Genomic DNA, 22,838 nt, shown 5'->3' on the forward strand with positions numbered 1-22,838 from the left:
CACACTACAATATGGGTAAACGTTGAAGACACTATGCTAAGAGAAACAAGCCAGACATAAATATTGGATGATTCCTCTCATATGATATTGTTAGTGTTTAATGAGTATAGTTTCAGTTCAGGATGATGAAAAAGTTCTCGATATGGATGGTGGTAATCATTGCACAACAGTGTGAATGCACTTAATTAATGCCTGAAGTGTACACTTAACAATGGTTAAATTGGTAATTTTTTTACAAGTTTTCTTATGTTCTTTACTAAAATGAAAAATTTTTGTAATGCAAAAGGCACATTCAAATTAAAAGAAAAATGACAGGCTAGGCAAAAGATCTGAAACACAGTTATTAACAAAGCCCTTCTATAACTCAATAAGAAAGACAGTAGAAAATTGGTCAATGTATATAATGAGCAATGAGCAATCGAAAGGGAAATTCTAATGTTTAATAAACATGAAGGAACACTCATTTTCAACAGTGCTCAGGAAAATAAAAATTAGACAGTTTTATATTGACAAAAATATAATGAAAATCGTGTTGGAGGACTGAGGAAATGTGTGCATTCATGTGCCATGCATGAGGAGAGCAGAAGTACATTCAATCATCTTGGTGGAAAACAAAGCTGTATTTATCAAAAATAAAAAACACATTCCCTTTGACTTAGTAATCCTACTTTTAGAAGTGTTATAGAAATATTCATACAAGTGTGGAAATGTATGTACAAAAATGCTTACTACCCCAGTGCTACAACTGCAAAAATTGAAAATTAAATATCCTTTCAATAGAAATATAAACAAAGACATTATGGTACAGTTATACAGTACACTACAATGCAAGCATTAAAATAATGAGATAAATGCCTGTGTCTTATCTTGGAAAAAAAGCCAACAAAATATAAAGTTTTTTTAAAAAGGCAGTTGTAGCACAAAACAGATCTTTTTTTTTAAAGGTATGACACACACACGGGATAAGAATATCGAACAGTTAAACACTGTTAGCTCTGAAAGGAGATGGGCGGAAGGGAAGTGATGAGGAGGAAACTGTCACTTTTGAAATACAAACATTATTTGATTTGGTTATATTATTTTTGTAATTACAGGGTATTTTAAATTTTAATAAAAATATTCTGACCTCAAAACTACAGAATGGACAGGACGGGAAAGACAATTTCAGGAAACTGACTTCAGAAGACAACCTTCTAGGCCATATGACAGATATCTTGCCCCCAAATATTTCTCCATACAATCTAAAGCTGTTTATTTACTTTTCTTACATTTTTCTGAAATTCCACTGGTGTCCTCTTAAAAACATTAAAAACTTGAGCATTATATGGTGGAACGGAATTCAGGCTAGGAGCCCAAAAGCAGTTCCTGTGAATTACTTTAGTCATTGATAGGATAAGGAACTCTCCCTGGAAGAGTAACAATTTCAATTTCAGTTTTATTTTCCTTTAGCATTTTAGTAACATACGAAACCAAAATACTTTTTGTAAGATCAAGTGATTATCACCCATTCAAATCTTTTTTAAATAAATTAATAAAAAACTACACTCTACTATCCCAAGTAAGATTAGCATTATATTTTGGAGATGGGGATAGAAACAGGAAACAAAGGAAAGAAGTAGGTAATTTTGGAGCATTCAACATTTTAAGGGTAGGGCGGACCGTCAAAACTTGAGGCCAGGATACCAGAGACTGAGTAAAAGACTAGGGAGGTAGAGGTACATATATTAAGGACAAATTTCACTGACTTAAAAATTATTAGACCTGTGTGTGGGGTACAGAACTTCATGATCGGACTTCCCTGGTGGCACAGTGGTTAAGAATCCGCCTGCCAATGCAGGGGACACGAGTTCAAGCCCTGGTCCGGGAAGATCCCACATGCTGCAGAGCAACCAAGCCCGTGCGTCACAACTACTGAGCCTGCGCTCTAGAGCCCACGAGCCACAACTATTGAGCCCACGTGCCACAACTGAAGCCCACACGCCTAGAACCCGTACTCCTCAACAAGAGAAGCCACTGCAGCGAGAAGTCCACACACTGCAACAAGTAGCCCCCGCTCACTGCAACTAGAGACAGTCTGTGCGCAGCAACAAAGAACGCAGCCAAAATTTAATTAAAAAAAAAAAACTTCATGATCAAGTAAGCCTTTGGATATGTACTCAACCAAAACAAAACACATTAATTTTTTAAATAGTAAATGCAGACGAAACAAAATTTAAAATAGTAGCTTTTATTTAATCTTTTTTAAGTCACAGGTTCCTTTAAGTATCGATGAAAGCTCTGGACCATCTGCCAGGAAAATCATGCATATTCACATTAAAAATTAAGCATGTATAAAAAAATTAAGCATGTACACAATTTAAAGAGACCTAAGACTCTGGGTTAAGAACTCGTATTAAAGAGACCTAAGACTCTGGGTTAAGACTCCCTCTGTCCACAAAGAACTTCATCCTTTAAACTGGCTTAACTCTAATTCTACTAACATGATAAAACCTAACTTCCACCATAATTTTCTTCTTTTCCTAAATTTTTTATTTTTATTTATTTATTTATTTTTGGCTGCACCACATGGCATGTGGGATCCTCGTTCCCTGACCAGGGATCGAACCCATGCCCCCTGCCTTGCAAGCGTGGAATCCTAACCACTGGACTGCCAGGGAAGTCCCAACCATAACTTGCTTAAGCAACTGAGTTCAGAGATCTAATTTGGGATTAACTGCTTGAACACCTACAAGTCATTAGTTGTACACATTATGGAGGGAGGAACAGAAAGAATACAGCCCTCCATTGGTGTCCGCAGAGAACTGGTCTAAGGACGTCTTTCCCACAGCCCCCTAGGATACCAAAATCATCAGATACTCAAGTCCCTTACATAAAATAGTGTAATATTTGCACAGAAACTATGCACATCCTCTTGTGTACTTTAAATCACCTCTAGATTACTTATAATAACTAATACAATGTAGATGCTATATAAATAGTTGTAAATACTATGTAAATAGTTGCCAGTGCCACAAATTCAAGTTTTGCTTTTTGGAATTTTCTGGAACTTTTTTTTTGTTACAATATTTTTGATCCTCAGTTGAATCTGCAGATGTGGAACCCACACATACGGAGGGTTGACTATACTGATAGCTGAGGAATAGATAAAATGACTATGGAGTAAAGAGTTAAAGTATTTAACAATCTGGAGGTGAGGGAGGGTAGAGAGGTGGTTGTTTTTTTTTTTTGCGGTACGCGGGCCTCTCACTATCGTGGCCTCTCCCGTTATGGAGCACAGGCTCCAGACGCGCAGGCTCAGTAGCCATGGCTCACGGGCCTAGCCGTTCCGCGGCATGTGGGATCTTCCCGGACCGGGGCACGAACCCGTGTCCCCTGCATCGGCAGGCGGACTCTCAACCACTGCGCCACGAGGGAAGCCGAGAGGTTGTTTTAATCAACAGGAAGCAGAATAACAATTCCTGATCCATAGTAGAAACTCTATAAATGAATGAATGAAAAGTGAATAAAACAATAAATAAACAAAAGGAAGTAGCTGAAGAGACTTACTACATGGCTCCAGTAATAGGGAGAGAATTTTAATATTTTGGGCACTGCCCTGAAAACATAATTTAAACATTTCCTCCTCACTATAGAAAAATACAGTCAAAATTCTCAACAGCCATATTTACAACCAAATTTTTAGAAAATGACTCACCCATTAGACTTCCCAATTGCAGTATATATAAAATTCATTAGGAGGAAAAAATCAAATTACTAAATCAAAATCAAAGAAAAAAGGAGAAAAATTACTAAGTCAAAGGAGGAAAAAAATAAAAAAATAAAATCAAAATGTAAAGAAAAGGGCTACCTACAAAATTAAATGCAGACAAATTCAACTAAATACTAACTTACTTTAAAATACACCAGGGACTTCCCTGGTGGCGCAGTGATTAAGAATCCGCCTGCCAATGCAGGGGATGTGGGTTCGAGCCCTGATCCAGGAAGATCCTACATGCCATGGAGCAACTACTGAACCTGCACTCTAGCGCCCTCAAGCCACAACTACTGAGCCCACGTGCCACAACTACTGAAGCCCACACGCACAGAGCCACCACATGCTAAGCCATCACAACAAGAAGCGGATTCCTAACCACTGTACCACCTGGGAAGCCCCCAAAAAATCTTTTAAAATATACGAAGAAGATAAAAACTATGAAATAATAGAACTAAAAATGTCTGAAGAGACGTCTCATCTATCTCTGATGAAACCTGAACCTTTACCTGAACCTTTTCAGCCAAAATACATTACGTAGTTTTATTTTTTCCCAGCTAGGTGCTAAGTTTTTAACTTCTAGGAGCTCTAAGGAAGCAAATGATACTTTTTATAGCAAATAAGTGTTAAGTAATTCTATTAGTTTATATTCTATTCTACTTAAGCAAATATCATTTTAAAGCTTCTGGTGAATACTTTTAAGAGAGGCAACCTCAGCAGCAGCAAAAACTAATTGAGATGGCCCAATGCCACAAAGGAAATAAGCAGTAAAACCAGAATTCCTGAGAGGGAAGGACTGGGAGTGTGGGATTAGCACATGTAAACTATTATACATAGGAAGGATAAACAACAAGGTCCTACTGTATAGCACAGGGAACTATATTCGATATCCTGTGATAAACCATAATGGAAAAGAATATGAAAAAAGGAATGTCTGTATGTGTGTGAGTCACTCTGCTGTACAGCAGAGATTGCCACAACATTGTACATCAACTATACTCAATAAAAAAAATTTTAATTTAGAAATCTATCACCAGAAAACTACTAGAACTCATTAATGAATGCAGTAAAGTTGCAGGATACAAAATCAGTATACAGAAATCTGTTGCATTTCTACACACAAACAACGAACTATCAGTAAAAGAAATTAAGGAAACAATCCCATTTACCATCACATCAAAAAGAACAAAATACTTAAGAATAAACTTATCTAAGGAAGTAAAAGACCCACACTCAGAAAACTGTAAGACCCTGATGAAAGAAATTAAAGATGACACAAACAGATGGAGAGATATATCGTGTTCATGGATTGGAAGAATTAACATTGTTAAAATGACCATACTACTCAAGACAATCTACAGATTCAGTGCAATCTCTATCAAAATACCAAAGGCATGGTCTTCCCTGATGGCGCAGTGGTTGAGAGTCCGCCTGCCGATGCAGGGGACGCGGGTTCGTGCCCCGGTCCAGGAAGATCCCACATGCCGCGGAGCAGCTAAGCCCGTGAGCCATGGCCGCTGAGCCTGCGCGTCCGGAGCCTGTGCTCCGCAACAGAAGAGGCCACAACAGTGAGAGGCCCACGTACCACAAAAAAAAAAAAAAAAAAAACCAAAGGCATTTTTCACAGAACTAGAATTTTTTTTTTTTTTGGTCTGTGCCACACAGCATGCAGGATCTTAGTTCCCCAACCAGGGACTGAACCCTTGTCCCCCATAGTGAAAGCAGAGTCCTAACCACTGGATCACCAGGGAATTCCAAACTAGAGCCAATGATTTTAAAGTTTCTTGGGAAACTCAAAAGACCCCAAATAGTGAAAATAATCCTAAGAAAGAAGAACAGAGTTGGAGGAATCATGCTCCCTGACTTCAGACTATACTACAAAGCTACAGTAATCAAAACAGCATGGGGAATTCCCTGGAGGTCCAGTGGTCAGGGCTCCACGCTTTCACTGCCAAGTGCCCAGGTTCAATTCCTGGTCAGGGAACTAAGATCCCGCAAGTCGTGCAGCATGGCCAAACAAACAAAGTAAGATACTGGCACAAAAACACACATAAATCAGTGTAACAGAATGGAGAGCCCAGAAATAAACCCACACACTTAGAGTCAATTAATCTATGACAAAGGAGGCAAGAATATACATTGAAGAAAAGACAGCCTTCGATAAGTGGTTCTGGGAAAGCTGGACAGCTACGTGTAAAAGAATGAAATTAGAACATTCTCTAACACCATATACAAAAATAAACTTAAAATGGATTAAAGACCTAAACGTAAGACCAGAAACCATAAAACTCCTAGAAGAAAACATAGGCAGAACACTCTGGCATAAGCTGTAGCAATTTTTTTTTCTTTGAATCTTTCTCCTAAAGCAAAGGAAATAAAAGCCAAAATAAACAAATGGTACCCAATTAGACTTAAAAGCTTTCGCACAGCAAAGGAAACCACCAACAAAACAAAGAGACTACCTATTGAATGGGAGAAAATATTTTCAAATGGTATGACTGATAAGAAGTTAATTCCCAAAATATGCAAATGGCTCACACAACTCAATATCAAAAAAACAACTCAATATGAATGAAAAAATTGGCAGAAGACCTGAATAGACATTTTTCCGAAGAAGATATACAGATGGCCAACAGGCACATGAAAACATTGTTAATCATCAGAGAAATGCAAATTAAAACCACAATGAGATATCACCTTACACCTTTCAGAATGGCTATCATCAAAAAGACCACAAATAGGGCTTCTCTGGTGGCGAGGTGGTTGAGAGTCCGCCTGCCGATGCAGGGGACGCGGGTTCGTGCCCCGGTCCAGGAAGATTCCACATGCCGCGGAGCGGCTGGGCCCGTGAGCCATGGCCGCTGAGCCTGCGCATCCGGAGCCTGTGCTCCGCGGTAGGAGAGGCCACAACAGTGAGAGGCCCGAGTACCACAAAAAAAAAAAAAGAAAAGAAAAAAAAAGACCACAAATAACAAATGTTGGTGAACATGTGGAGAAAAGGAATCCCTCATACACTGTTATTGGGAATGTAAGTTGGTGCAGCCACTGTGGAAAACAGTACAGAGGTTTCCTCAAAAAACTAAAAACAGAACTACCATATGACACAGCAATTCCATTCCTGGGTATATATCTGAAAAAAACAAAAACCCTAATTCGAAAATATACATGGACCCCAATGTTCATAGCAGCATTATTTACAATTGCCAAGATATAGAAACAACCTAAGTGTCCATCAACTGATGAATGGATAAAGATATGTTATCTATATATCTATCTATCTATATATATATATATATACATGGACTATTACTCAGCCATAAAAAAGAACAAAATTTTGCAATTTGCAGCAATATGGATGGACTTGGAGGGCATTACGCTAAGTGAAACAAGTCAGGGAAAAGCAAATACTGTATGATATCATTTACATGTAGAATCTAAAAACTACAGCCAACTAGTGAATATAACAAAAACAAAAGCAGACTCACAGATCCAGAGAACAAACTAGTGGTTATGGGGTGGGAGGGGTGGCACTATAGGGGTGGAGTGGGAGGTAACAGCTATGTCTGTAAGACAGGCTCAAGGATGTATTGTACAACACAGAGAACATAGCCAATATTTTGTAATAACTGTAAATGGAAAATAATCTTTAAAAATGGCATAAAAATTTTTAAATAGCAAAAAGGAAAAAAGATGTGATATATAGATACATATATACACACACACACAATGGAATATTACTCAGCCATAAAACAAGAATGAAATTTTGCAATTTGCAACAACATGGATAGACCTGGAGGGTCTTATGCTTAGGGAAGTAAGTCAGAGAAAGGCAAATACTGTAATCACTTATATGTGGAGTCTAAAGAATAAAACAAACAAATGGATGTAACAAAACAGAAATAAAATCAGAGATATAAAGAACAAACTAGTGGCTACCAGTGGAGAGAGGGAAGGGGGAGAAAATCAAGAGGTACAAACTATTATGTATAAAATAAATAAGCTACAAGGATACATTGTACAGCACAGGGAGTATAACCAATATTTTATAATAACTATAAATGGAGCATAACCCTTAAAAACTGTGAATCACTGCTGTACACCTGTAATTTATATAATATTGTACATCAAGTATACCTCAATAAAAATAAGTTAAGAAGGGGCTTCCCTTGTGGCGCAGTGGTTGAGAGTCCGCCTGCCGATGCAGGGGACACGGGTTCATGCCCCGGTCTGGGAAGATCTCACATGCCACGGAGCGGCTGGGCCTGTGAGCCATGGCCGCTGAGCCTGCGCGTCCAGAGCCTGTGCTCCGCAGCAGGAGAGGCCGTAGCAGTGAGAGGCCCGCGTACCGCCAAAAAAAAAAAAAAAAAAAAAAAAAAAAGAAACAAACTAGAATTCTAATACAAGCCATATGATTGTAGGGCCCATACTATTTTTTTGGACCACTTCATTTATTTATGTATTTTTTGGCTGCACTGCTCTGCATGCAAGATCCTAGTTCCTTGACAAGGGATCGAACCCGTGCCCCCTGCAGTGGAAGCGTGGAGTCCTAACCATTGTACTGCCAGGGAATTCCCTAGGGCCCGTACTCTTCATCGCTATGCTATGCTGTCTCTTAAAGATATCGTCTGCCATTTATTACAATAAAATTTTTAATACAATAACAGCAAAGAACTCCAAAAACTTCCAATTTGAAAGCAGAGGAAATATAAAATATTTTTCCTTCTGTATAATATCCAGAAAAGCTACAGACATGATTACTATTTAAAGGAAAAAGACTATAAACATTAATTTAAATAATCCTATTCCTAAAAATGTTACAGGCAACTCAATGTTGCTTTCATTTTGATTTACTTCATTTCAGAAACACCATATTCTCATCACTGACTGATCCTCAACTGTCTAGTCTCCCAAAACTTTAGCGTTTAAAAAATCTCCACTCCCCCCAATCTAATGATCCATGTGACACTTCGGTGTTTGGAGAGAAGGCAAATAAAGAAATATAAATTGTTTATAATGGTGGTATCAGTCACAAGTCTGACCTATTGTTACTGTAGTTTGGGAAGTTTCTCAACAAGAGCAAAACTATAATTAAAATTTATTTTACATTTGCCTTATGAAATTTAAGTACTGAAATAAATGTCATTCCAGTCTCTTGGGTGGGTATGAAAAATCTCAACACATTTCAATACTATTAAAGTCATTCTTCTTTTATTAATATTCTAAAGTTAATAATCTTTCTTCCATAAGAAAGAATTTTTCTTCCATAATAATCTTTCTTCCATCTTTCTTCTTATCTTTCAGTGAGATAAGAGTCAGTCACTGACTGGGACTTCCCTGGTGCTCCAGTGGGTAAGATGCCTCACTCCCGATGCAGAGGGCCCAGGCTGGATCCCTGGTCGGGAACTAGATCCCCCACGCATGCCGCAACTAACAGTTCTCATGCTGCAATTAAGAAGCCCGCGTGCCGCAAACTAAAGATCCCACATGCCGCAATGAAGATCCCAGTGCAGCCAAAATAAGTAAAAAAAAAAAAAAAGAGCATAAACAGTTCTATTCTCAGATCATGCCATACCTAAACTTAACATCTCATGAAAAGTACTTCAAATTTTTGCTAGATACATAGAATCAAGAAATTACAAGACTAAAAAGAATTTAAAAGGTCATTTCTTTAATTTCCTTGTCTTCAAGCAGGATCATATTCATACCACCAAGATTTTTATCTATTTTATTAAGCCCAAGAAACTACAATTCCAAAATCTGCCTTAGAAACCTATTCTAATACTTCCTTATGTAATTTTACATTTTCTTAAATCTCTGAAGCCAAAAAGAGCAGAGTAAAATAGAAATGTGGGTCTTTGAAGGCAAGCGTGACCTACTATCCTGCTTAAACCAACTTCTGACAACATGGCTTTGGGGAAATTACTACAAGCACCCACGCCTCATTTCTTGTCCATAAAATACGGTAATAGTTCATCACCAAAATTTGTCTAAGGATTAACAGGCGGAGTCACAATTATGTTGCATAGTACCATAGCTAATAGTCAATAACTGCCACTTCCTCCTCTTTTTTTTTTTTTTAATCTTTGGTTGTGATGGGTCTTCATTGCTGCACGTGGGCGTTCTCTAGTTGCAGCAAGCGGGGGCTACTCTTCATGGTGGTGCGCAGGCTTCTTGTTACGGTGGCTTCTCTCGTTGCAGAGCACAGTCTCTAGGTACACAGGTTTCAGTAGTTGCAGCATACAGGCTCAGTTGTTGCGGCAAGCGGGCCCTAGAGCACATGGGCTTCAGTAGTTGCGGTGCATGGGCTCAGTTGTTGCAGCAAGCAGGCCCTAGAGCACGTGGGCTTCAGTAGTTGCGGTGCATGGGCTCAGTAGCTGCGGCACATGGGCCCTAGTGCACATGGGCTTCAGTAGTTGCGGCACATGGGCTCAGTAGTTGCGGTGCATGGGTTCTAGAGCGCAGGCTCAGTAGTTGTGGCGCACGGGCTTAGGTGCTCCATGGCATGTGGGATCTTCCCGGACCAGGGATCAAACCCGTGTCCCCTGCACTGGCAGGCGGATTCTTAACCACTGCGCCACAAGGGAAGTCCCTCCTTGCCTGGTTGGACAGATTAACCCTCCTTTAGATAAAAATTATAAAATCTGTTTTAAAAAAAAAACATTTTTTCAAGGCTCTGGAGAGTGACCAAATGGAGACAGAAACTTGAGAGTTTATCCATGAAAAAATGAAACTGCATCCAATAAGATCTGCATTTTGTAACTTCTCGTCTAAGACAGCAGTCTCAAATTTTTCTGCCTCAGGATTCCTTTACTTTCTTAAAAGTACTGAGTACCCCATGTAAGAAATTAAAAAGGGAAAAAAATTTAATTTTTAAATTCACTTAGGGCTTCCGTGGTGGCACAGTGGTTGAGACTTCGCCTGCTGATGCAGGGGACACGGGTTTCTGCCCCGGTCCGGGAAGATCCCACATGCCGCAGAGCAGCTGGGCCCGTGAGCCACAGCCGCTGAGCCTGTGCGTCCGGAGCCTGTGCTCTGCAACGGGAGAGGCCACAACAGTAAGAGGCCCGAGTACCGCAAAAAAAAAAAAAAAAAAAATTCATTTAAAATGACAATGAACTTATTACCTATTAAAATAAAATTTTAATATTTTCCAGAACAAAAAAATACTAACAAGAAGAGCGGTAGAGTTTTACATTTTGTAAATCTCTTTATTATATAGTTTTTAAAAGACAACTGGATTCTCATATCTGCATCTTCATTCACTCTTTGTAATCCATTGTTCTTCCTGAAGCATATAAAGAAAAAAAGGCATCACATACACAATATAGTTGGAAAAGGCAAGACCTTGTCAACCTTGAAAGGCTTTCAGGGTCCAAAAGAGGTCCTCAGATCACACCATGAGAATTTCTGACCTAATGGCAGTCTAATCTGTGCACAACTAGGGGGTAAGCCCCAAAATTTGCATATAAACTCTGCCCCAAATCTTGGTTAACTGCTAAACCATGCATGTGCTGTAGAGACTCCAGGGTACAGTGACAAAGAAGGAACTTAAAAGAAAAGATTTCAGCTGTTGTCACCACTGAAAAGAGAATGGAATTTTAATCCAATTAAGCAAACTGCTTGCTAGAACAAAAAAATACTCTTCAGAGAACACAACAGAATCTAGTCCCTAAATTTCATTCAAAATACAAGCGTAAAATTAAGAAATTACTATCCAGTATACACACAGAAAAAACACAAAACAAATAAAAAACCAAGAAAATGTGACGTATACGCAAGGGAATACAGTAAACAAAATCCAACCTCAAGATGTAGATGTTGCAATTGGAGGACTAAAGGAAAATATTTTCAAACAACTTTAGAGATAAGCAATCACAGATAATTGGAAATTATAAAAGGAACCAAATACAAATTCTATACTAAAAACTACAATAATTAAATTGTAAGATACATTAAGTGGGTTTAACAGCAAACTGGAGACAACAGAAGATAAATCCTGAGAAATTATCTGAGAGAAAAAAGACTGAGGAGAGCAGAGCCTCAGAGACCTGTGGAACAGTATCAAGAAGTCAAATATAACTTAAATCACAGAAAAAAAAGAATAGGCCAGAAATCTATTTTTAAAATAATGGCCAAAACTTCCCCAGTTTGGTGAAAAACAAAAAATTTACCTATTCAGTATTAATAAAACTAAACAGGAAAAATACAAACAAAATAAACCTATGCACATTCATAGTTAAGATGGCTTAAAAAGATACAGAAAAAAAAATCTTGAACGTAGCCTGAGGAAAAAAACACCTAGCTAGAACAAAAATATAAATGCCATCTAACTTCTCAGCAGAAATTATAGAGAACAGAAGACAATGGAACTGTATCTTTAAAGAACTGGAGGGGAAACTTTTCATCCAGAATTCTTCAGCAAAACTACTCTTCAAAAATCAAGTAAAATAAAGATACTTTTAGATAAAGAAAAACAGTATTTTTAGCCAGCCAACAGTATGGCAATTCTTCAAAAAATTAAAAATAGAAATAGCATATGATACAAATATTCCACTTCTGGGTACATATCTAAAAGAACTGAACGGGACTCAAACAGATATTTACACACCCATGCTCACAGCAGCATTATTCACAAAAGCCAGAAAGTGGAAATAACCCAAGTGTCCATTGATAGATGAATGGATAAGCAAAATGTGGTACATATACATCCAATGGAATATTATTCCAACTTAAAAAGGAATGAAATTCTGACACATTCTACCACATGGATGAACCTTGAAGACATTAAGTATGCTAGGTGAAACAAACCAGATACAAAAGGACAAATACTGTATGATCCCACCTATATGAAGGATGTAAATTAGTGAATTCATGGAAACAGAAGTAGAACAGTGGTTACCAGGGGCTTCGGGTTGGTGGGGAGGGGAGTTTCAGTTTGGGTTGATGAAAACTTCAACAATGTAACGCCACTGAATTTTACACTTAAAAATGGTTAAAGTGGTAAACCATAAGTACAAATCGTCCTTGATTTATGATGGTGTTATTATGGCCCAATAAACTCATAACAGGTTAGAAATATCGTTACGTCAACATAATACACCTAATCTATCATATATTATAGCTTAGCCTAGCCTACCTTAAACATGCTCAGAACACTTAACATTAGCCTAGTTAGACAAAAATCATCTAACACAAAGCCTATTTTGTAATGAAATGTTGACTACCTCGTGTAATTTATTGAGTACTCAAAGTGAAAAACAGAATGGTTACACGGGTACAGAACGGTTTTAAGTGTATCAGTTGCTTACCCTCGTGATTGAATGGTTTACTGGGAGCTGCAGCTTGCTGCCCAGCATCACAAGGGAGTACTGTACCACACAGGCTAGCCTGGGAAAAGATCAAAATTCAAAGTACAATTTCCACTGAGTGTTTCACTTTTGTACCATACCCATCGAAAAATCCTAAGTCAGACCACCATAAGGTGGAGACCATCTGTATATATTTTACCACAATAAAAAAAAAAATTAATCAACATACTTAACCATATTCAGAGAATAAAAAGGAAAAAGCAGGGGCTTCCCTGGTGGCACAGTGGTTGAGAGTCTGCCTGCCGATGCAGGGGACACAGGTTCGTGCCCCGGTCCGGGAAGATCCCACATGCCGCGGAGCGGCTGGGCCCATGAGCCATGGCCGCTGAGCCTGCGCTCCGCAACGGGGAGAGGCCACAACAGTGAGAGGCCCGCGTACCACAAAAAAAAAAAAAAAAAGAAAGAAAAAATGAAAAACCATGTGATTGTTTTAATAGGTACAGAATAAGATTTGAATAAATTATACCCATGATTTCAAAAAAACCTCTCAGCTAATTAAGAACAGAATTTCCCCTGTGTTATATGAAAAATCTACAATTCTGAGTATTGAAATGCTGGACATTTCCCCCCTAAAATTGGGAAGGAGACAAGGATGTCTACTCTCAACAATTCCATTCAAAATTTTATTAAAGGTCCCAGTTGGTGCAATTAAAAATAAGAAATGCAAGGTACAAAAATTGAAAAAGAAGTAAAACTGTCCCTATTTGCAAACAAAATGACTATGCATGTAGAAGATGCAAAAGAATTAACAAAAAGATTATGAATCTTTACATTTAACCAGGTCTCAAGATACCAAATCAATATACAAAATTCATTGTATGTCTATGCACTAGCAACAAACAAATGAAAAAGAAAATTTAAAAACAATTCCATTTACAACTGCATCATATAACATATTAAGTAATAAATTTAACAAAAAAAATGCAAGACCTCATCAAAAACTATAAAACATTGCTGCGATAAAGATAACTTAATAAGTGAAGAGATGTCAAGCTTCAAGATTGTCAAAATGTTACTTCTCCTCAAAGTAATCTATAAATTCAACACAATCCCAATCATAGTCCCAGCATAATTATAATCCTTTTTATATAAACTGACAAGCTCATTCTGAAATTAATAATGAAAACAAAGGTCCTAGAATAGACAAAACAATTTGGGAAAACAACAAAAGCTAGAGAATTTACATTAACTAAATTTGGGACTTACTCTAAAGCTATTCAGTGGTTCTCAGTTGGAGGCAATTTTGCACCTCAGGGGACATTTGGCAATGTCTAGATACATTTTTGGTTTTCACCATGGGTAGGATGCTACTGGGATCTAACAGGTAGAGGACAGGGATACTACTAAAATTCTATAATACGCGAGACAGCCCCACAACAACCTGGCCCAAAATTTCAATAGTGCCATAACTGGGAAACCCTAAACTACAGTAGTCAAGACAATGTGGTATTGACATCAGGATTTTCAAACAGATTAATGAAACAGAATACAGATTCCAGAAGATGACCCCCCTAGGTCAACTGTCCGACAAAGGCAACAAAGCAATTCAATGGAGAAAAAAAGTGTTTTCAACAAAAGGTTCTAGAACAAGATAGCCATAAGTAAAAAACTGGACTGTGATTCCCACCTCACACCATACATGTCATTAGTTCATGATGGGTCATATACCTAAATAAAAGCTAAAATGATAAATTCTAGAAGACAACATATCTTCACAACCTAGCAAAAGTACTATCTGTGAAAAGACTTAAAAGCAAAATATATAATAGAACTAAAAGATCTCTACAACTCAATAAAAACTCAACCCAATTTAAAATATGGACAAAAAACTTGAACAGTCATTTCACAAAAGACAACACACAAATGGCTAACAAGCACACGAAAAAAGTAGTCAATACCAATATTCATCACAGAAATACAAAAGTAAAACCAGAAAGAGAAATACAAATTAATTCCACAAACTACATACCCATTAGGAGGACTAAAATTTACAAGGCTGAAAACAAACAACTGTTGGTGAAAATATGAAATGACCCAAACTCTCACATATTGCTAGTGGGTAGGTAAAATGTTACAAAAGATCTAGCAATTTCTCATAAAGTTAAGCATACACTTAGCCTATGACCCAGTAATTCTACTCCTAGGTATTTACCCAAGAGAAATAAAAACATACCTCTACAAAAGGCCTCATGTTATTAGAATGTTCTGCTTTATTCATAATAGCAAATATGTCTGTCAACAAGTGACACACTGTGGTATATTCATACAACAGACTACTACTCAGCAATAAAAATACTGATACCTGCAACAACCTAGAATAATCTCAAATACTATGTAAAACAAGCCAGCATAAAGAGCATGTACTGTATGATAGCGTGTATATCCAATCACAGAGCAGGCAAAAGTAATCTATGGTTTAAAAGAAAAAAGGAAAAGAACAGCAGATGCCTTGGAAGGGCAGGGGGCAGGGGGGGTTGCAGGGAGAAGACATGAGTGAGGAACATGGGAATCAAGTGGAAAGATTCACTATGGACATTTCTGGGATGACAGAAATGTCCAATCTCTTGAGTGAGGAATCTTACATGATATAAACATTTATCAAAATAAGCAGTTTTGTGCATTATGTAACTTTATTTAAAAAAAATCTAGTAGGGGTGGTGAGTAGATACTGGTAATATTGAAATAAGAAATAAAAGAATTGTGAACCTGAGTGACACACACATGGGGGTTCCCTATACTATTTTTGAAATTTTCCATAATTAAAGGTATTTAAAAAATAATTTCTCTTAATTCTCCCTCAGTGGAGGAAGAGAATTGGTAATCACTGTCCATGACATAAACTACAATCTCTTACTAAGGTATGCTCTAAATTTTCTTTTTTATGCTGAATATATACAGCATATATATACTCCTTTACACTTTCTTTAATCTTATTCATCATAGTTACAGCTCACCTTGAAATGTGTTCATATTTTCCATATTTGATTTATTTACTACTACCTGTAGGGAGAAAACACTCCTTTTGCCCCTACTACCTGATAGCAATATGCTACCTACTTTGAATACATTACCCAACTTAAATCCCAAAGTTGAATTTAGCATCTAGAATTTTAATCTTATTTACTTATTAATTACCTCTCTCTCATGAAAATTCATGTGCAATGGCAAACAAGGATCTTATCCTATTCACTACTTCTTCAGACATGGCACATAAAGGATACCCAGTGAATACGTGTAAATCAAAGCATTAAGGAATATAATATCAGAGCTCACAAATACACAGTTTAGCTCTCTTTTTGACAGTACAAATCACTTCCCACTCCAGTTATATCCAGCTTGTTTTGCCTTTTATTGGCTTTTATATCAACTGCTATGTCTTTGTTTCAAGTGGAATAGAATATCTGTGTTTCAGAACTTCACATTTCCTCTATCCAAAAATACAATCATAAAATATTTAAACACAGTTGATTTAATGTATATATATTACACTATATTAAATGATGTGATTTCTTTTTCTGCTCTTATTCATATGGATAAAGAAAAAAATCATAATATTTTGAGAGTCTCAAATTCTGCTAACATCACAATTAAAGCTGAAAAACCCTAGCAAATATTGAGAATTGAGAGTTCCTTACATAGGGATAAAATGCAGTTAAGAATAGATTTATTTTTCTTTTTTTTTTTTAAGAATAGATTTTTAACAAAAACAATGATCAAATTTACTTGAAAAGCATTTACCTAACAAAGAGAGCATCTATGTAAGCTTAAAATCAAATTGTTAGTTCCCTTCAGTGAAATACAGGAAATCTAGGTTTGTTCTCAGAGTATGTGTTTCAGTAAACATTTGGAGCATGGTTTATGAGCAAAACTATCAATATCTTAAACTAGGATTAGTTTCACCTCAATTTTGAATTTTTTTTTCATTCTTGTTTTTCATTCTCAAATATCCTCAAAACATCCATAAAGTTAAAAAAAGAAGAGGGGAAGGACAAACATTATTAGTGGTATCATAAAAAACAAAAACTGAGTAAAATAACTACTAATGACATCAAGTTAGTTTTTGAAACCAAGATTTTTCCTCATTAGTTACGCAAAATACTACCCAAGAAGTTGGTAGTTGCAATTTTTCTCTGACCAAAAAAATCTGAAAAACTATTTTTGAACATTCTAAGGGAGAAAGCAAGAGAGAAGTAAACATCAGGAGAAACAGAAATAAAATCACTCACAAAGAATGACATTACACATACAAAATTTTATTATTTAAAAAACAGGTCACAAGTATCTTACAAATATTGTTCACCATAGATTCCAATCCAAGTTCTTCCAGATGCCATTCTATGTTCATAGATTATATATAACTTGAAAAGCATTTACTTTAAATGTACCAAATGCAGCAAAAGACTTAAAAATAGAAGTTTTAAAGCAAATACTCATTTAGAGACACCAGCAAATAGATCTGACCTTTTCAAGTGGCTTTCCCAAAGAGTTTCCAATCAGTTTCCAGTCATTCAAGACTTCTTCAATTTTGGAAATAAACCTAGGAAAGAGGAAAAAACTTTCTAAATATGTAACCACATTTTTTCCTATTGTTATATAATTCCTTTAAAAGTTTTTTTTAATATTTTAACACTTTCAACAAAGAAGGCTCAGTAAGTTCAGTATTGTTAGCCTAATTTATGGATGTGAAATGAAAATGAAAATAATCTTTAGCCCAAGAATTCTTAGATTGAGGGACTTCCCTGGTGGCCCAGTGGTTAAGAATCTGCCGGCCAATGCAGGGGTCACGGGTTCGATCCCTTTTCCAGTAAGATCCCACATGCCGCGGAGTAACTAAGCCCATGTGCCACAACTACTGAGTCTGCACTCTACAGCCCGCGTGCCACAACTACTGAAGCCCGCGCACCTAGAGCCCGTGCTCTGCGACAAGAGAAGCCACCACACTGAGAAGCCTGTGCACTGCAAGGAAGAGTAGCCCCCGCTCTCCGCAACTACAGAAAGCCCGTGTGCAGCAACAAACACCCAACACCACCAAAAATAAATAAATTTTAAAAAATAATAAATTCCCTTGATAATACGTGGATTTAAAGTTTCTGCTAAAAAAAAGAATCAAAACAATGCAAAATTGTTTAGATTTCTTAGATTGATTTTTTTTTAAGTCTACTGCCAACCCAACAAAGCCTGTTCTGCCTTCTATAAAATATAAGAGTAAATCCCTCCATATTGAAATGAATATAATAAATTTGAGACAGGAAAACTGACAGACTAAAATGATACTAGTAAAGATAATTATGAAGCTAATGATTTCTTCACTACCCTCCAAATAACTAATCTATTTAAATTAACTTTTCCTTTAAAGATACTTATGAATTCCCTGATTTGCCTCCCCCTCCCCCAAAAAATATTATTTGGGAACTTTCCCATTAAAACAAAACAAGTTTTAAGGGACAGCTGGCAAGAAACTGAAAGTAGATTTGTCAGCTTTAAGGAATAATCAACAGATTTTTAAACTATTCACTGTCTGATCTTTAATTCTAATGATCAAGCAGAACTATTAAAGAGAATGAACGCTGACTAGCAACATGCTCAATTTCAGCAAATGAACACCGTCACATCTCAGTAGCAGTGTTCAATACATATTAAAGGACACTGTCAGAAGACCTGTTATTACTCTAATAAGCTGCCTTCTTACACTGTATATGTATGATGCAATCTAACAGCAACACGGCTCTCCTAAAACACTTACATAGTATTGCTAGAGTGCTAGAGTACTAGAGTTAATTCTAGTCAAAATATATTCAAAAGAAACAGGTTTTTCCTGTCAGTGACATTATAAATTATTTATTTACATTCTTGGTGTAACGGTAGTAATGAGAGTTTTTATGATTCAACTGAACCTTCTAATTACCTCCTCTTTAAAATTTAAAAAAAGATATTAATTAATACAATATTTTGAGGGGGTTAAAATGGCAATTATCAGTTTTTATGAAGAGTGCTCTAGAAATAAATAAACACGTTTGCAAAAAAAGAACTAAAAAATTTAAATGTAGGCATACGTGAGCAAAAATCTGTATGTGAAATACACATTATATTTATAAAGGTAAAAAACTGGAAACTGCCTTAAAGTCCAACTGCAGCAACCAGCTGTAAATTAATGGTACATCCATTCAAAGGACTAATATGCACCCATTAAAAATCATGTTTTGCAGCCCATTTGAGGAAATAAGAAAATGTCCATATGTTAGATTAAAAAATGGAAGCTATAGAAATAAATATTGGGACTTTCCCAGTGGCGCAGTGGTTAAGAATCTGCCTGCCAATGCAGGAGACACAGGTTCGAGCCCTGGTCCAGGAAGATCCCACGTGCTGCAGAGCAACTAAGCCCGTGTGCCACAACTACTGGGCCCACGTGCCACAACTACTGAAGCCTGCATGCCTGGAATCCATTGCCCGCAACAAAAGAAGCCACCGCACAGAGAAGCCCGCATGCCACAACAAAGAGTAGCCCCTGCTCGCCACAACTAGAGAAAGCCCACGCATAGCAACGAAGACCCAACGCAGCCAAAAATAAATAAATTTTAAAAAATGATTTTAGAAATAAATATTAATACAGTTTAACACAAAAAGTTTACAACACACAGATTACAAGGAATTTTCTCAAAATATTAACCATAGCTATCTCCTGCTGGTAGGATTACAGGTGATTTTTCTTTCTTTTTTATTTTATAATGATGTATTATAATAAAAATAATTTAAAATAATACAGCTTTCACGGTAAAAGAAGGAACATCTTAAAATATTCATTGTATGAATCCTATCAGTACTAAAACAAACCAAAATAGGACTCTATCCTGTAAGTATTGATATTTGATTAGAAAAATGTAATAACTTTATCCCTGAAAGCTCTCCAGATCTCACCTGAAGAGTCACTTCCTCTTCTCATTCTGTATTAGGTTTTTTTGTTATATGCTCTTAAAAGACCAGGTTTCTTTCTCTTCTCAGTATTTCAATTGTAATTACAGGCTCTTGTACTATTATTTGATTCATATCTATCTATTCCATTAGTCTGTACGTTCAGCACGAGCAGAAACCATATGCTTTCACTGACCACCACATCCCTAATGCCCTGCACTGTGCCTGACACATGGGTACTATTTTTTCAATTGACAAGGGATAAAAAGAGTTATTGGCTTCTCTCAATAAACTGTCCATATGGCTCATAACATACTGACAAGAAATTTCATTCAAACATTAAACTCAAGGTTTAAAAGACTCCAAAGTCTTAACATTTTCCCACAAACTGTAAAACACTGGTTTTACTCTAGAAACAAGAGCTTAAAAGTCAAAACTCAAAGTTCCTACTTTGTGGTAGTTTTCAAAGCTGTGTTAACAATTACTTCCAAATAAGGAACTAAAGGATTTAACAGTCCACTTCAGGATACTTTAAATATTTAGCTAGTGGAAAGTAATCATTTTTCCATTAAATACTCTTGTTTCCTCTTGTTTCCTCATCCCACTCTCCAAGATTCAAATTACATTTTCTAACTACCTTTAAGACATTAAGTTATTATTTCAAATTCAACAGGTCTAAAACTGGATTCTTCTCACTTTGCCACTTTCCTATCTTCATTCTCTCAGGCAAGAAACTGCATTTCCATGTTTTTTTTTTTTCTACTTGTACATTTCATCAAGCCTATCATCCAGTTCTTTGAAATGTCTAACAATCTTCCCTCCTAGCCTCTCTCTTCAGTCTCCAAATCAACAACCTAATCAAAGTAACTTCATTTTACCTCATCTCCTCAAACCACTCTCATATCACTTTGCCACTTTAAAATCAAGGGTCCCTCACTACTGCTCTTTAATGTTCTAAAGTATGGTCTCCTGACCAGCAGTAGCAGCAGCATCACCTGGGAGCTTGTTAGAAATGCAAATTTTTGAATCTCAGGCATACAGAATCATCAACTATGATTCTGACGCACACTGAAGTTTGAGAATCACTGGTCTTAAAGCACCAAATTTAGATTCCTTTACTTAGCTTTGGAAGCTATCTATAACCTGGTCCTATCCTCCTTAATAATCTTGTTTACTTCCCTTCAACAAACAGCCTTCACTCCAGTAAAGACATTTCATTAAATCCCAAAGGTTTTCACCTGTCTCTGTTCACGTCAGGGCCTTCTCGTATTTAACCAATTACTTTCCACTTTCCAGGCCCAGCACATTTCCTATCTTTTCTATGAAAATACCTCCAACAATTACATTCCACAGCAATAGCATCCTTAAAGTAATTTAACTATTTGCTGTTTTGTTTTTTTAACACATGGAAAAAGAGTTTTGTTTTGGCTTTGTTCTTCTCTGTTAGTATAGTTCTGAACACACAGTACTTGCTCAATAAAGCCTTGCCACTGTGCTTGTGTCTTACCGACTTTTTTTGGGGGGGGGGGGGGAAGGGACAACAGGTCAAACAAGTAGCCCAGCAGGGATCTCTTCTATGCCGTTTAATGACATGACATTCACATCCAGATGGATTTCCTCTCCCAACCAGAAAGATTATAAAATGTTCCAACAAGCTAACTACTGACCTCAACACTCAGAAAACCTGAAGGGCCTCTGGGACATCAAACTGATAACACCTGGATCCAAGCTATCACTCCTCCCCAAACTTGGCCTTCAACTAATTCCAGCGACCCTACAGTTTCACGTAGCTGTTTCAACTGGGAGTTTAATGGCACCGGAAGCCTGGGCACATTACCCACTGAAATGGAACAACTCGAATCAAAGCGTTCCCAAGCCAGACGCGGACTATTTCAAAAGGTTATTCTAAAAGACAAGATGGAGCTGGTGGGAGTGGCAGACGGACAACCACCAGGACTCTGAAGAAAGGCCTCCTCCTGAAAAGGACGTACACGGCAAGATGAAAAAAGCACCTGCGAAGTTTATTGCTCACTATAACAAAATGACGTACACGGAAAGGAACGCAGGAACGGCAGCGGTAGCCTGGGAACTGTTTCTGCGGGCGGGCAGCAACGAGAGAACCAAAGGTCTAACGAGAGTGGCCGGAGAGCGGAGAAAACTAAACTCCTCCGGGGTTTGGCTGATGTGGGCGGGCCGGGGCTGGTCAGACGCGAGACGCAGAAGAGGCTTGCGGCCGACCACAGCAGCGAGGAGGCGGAGACCCGGACACCCACGGGTCTTACTTTTCCCGCAGAAGTGGCGCCTGGGTTGGGGGAGTCTATGCTGGGGGAGTAGCGGCGGGAGACGCCGGGTCCCAAAGTGCTGGTAACCAATGATAACGACTCACTCACCTTTCCCATTCCGAGGCAGTGGTGAAGTCCGTGATCTCAAATACCTCGGACTCGGGCTGTGGGAAGTGAAAGGAAAGAAAGAGATTGAGCTCCGGGGCGCTGACACGGAGGAGCAAACTTATACAGAGAGAGGAATACGGAGGGAGTAAACACCTCACCTCACTGTCGGCCGCCATCTTGAAGAGCGCCGAAGCGGGCGCTAGGGCTGCCGGGAAGAAGAGCCGGAGGGCGGGGGGCGGCGGCGGGGAGGAGAGCCGAGAGCTGGCGGAGGCGGGGAGGGGAAGGGCGGGGCCTCCGCGCAGCCCCGCCTTCGGAGTCCCGCTAGGAAAAATCTCAGGTTGAAATCATTTGATTTTTCTTTTTTAATGTTTTTTGTTCCTGAGGAGGAAGAATTTACTCTGCCCTCAAGTCCCCGTTCTT

The 22,838-nt window shown here is 37.8% G+C and overlaps 1 protein-coding gene across 3 annotated transcripts in view; it reads right to left on the reverse strand.

The window, feature by feature from the left end:
- RAB3GAP1 (RAB3 GTPase activating protein catalytic subunit 1) overlaps positions 1 to 22,629 on the reverse strand; it is a 131,623-nt gene extending 108,994 nt beyond the window's left edge. The window contains exons 1-3 of one of the 3 annotated variants that reach the window (XM_033860230.2): positions 22,577 to 22,629; positions 22,419 to 22,474; positions 17,581 to 17,656 (exon numbers count right to left, since the gene is read on the reverse strand). In XM_033860230.2, coding sequence (XP_033716121.1) covers positions 17,581 to 17,656; positions 22,419 to 22,474; positions 22,577 to 22,594 — 150 coding nt within the window. In that variant the 5' untranslated portion in view covers positions 22,595 to 22,629. The remainder of the gene's footprint in view (positions 1 to 17,580; positions 17,657 to 22,418; positions 22,475 to 22,576) is intronic. The other 2 variants (XM_073807757.1, XM_019925483.3) reach the window with 2 other exon arrangements.
- Between the last annotated feature and the right edge of the window lie 209 nt (positions 22,630 to 22,838).

The sequence above is a fragment of the Tursiops truncatus genome, chromosome 7, assembly GCF_011762595.2.
Source record: "Tursiops truncatus isolate mTurTru1 chromosome 7, mTurTru1.mat.Y, whole genome shotgun sequence".
Classification (NCBI taxonomy): Eukaryota; Metazoa; Chordata; class Mammalia; order Artiodactyla; family Delphinidae; genus Tursiops; species Tursiops truncatus.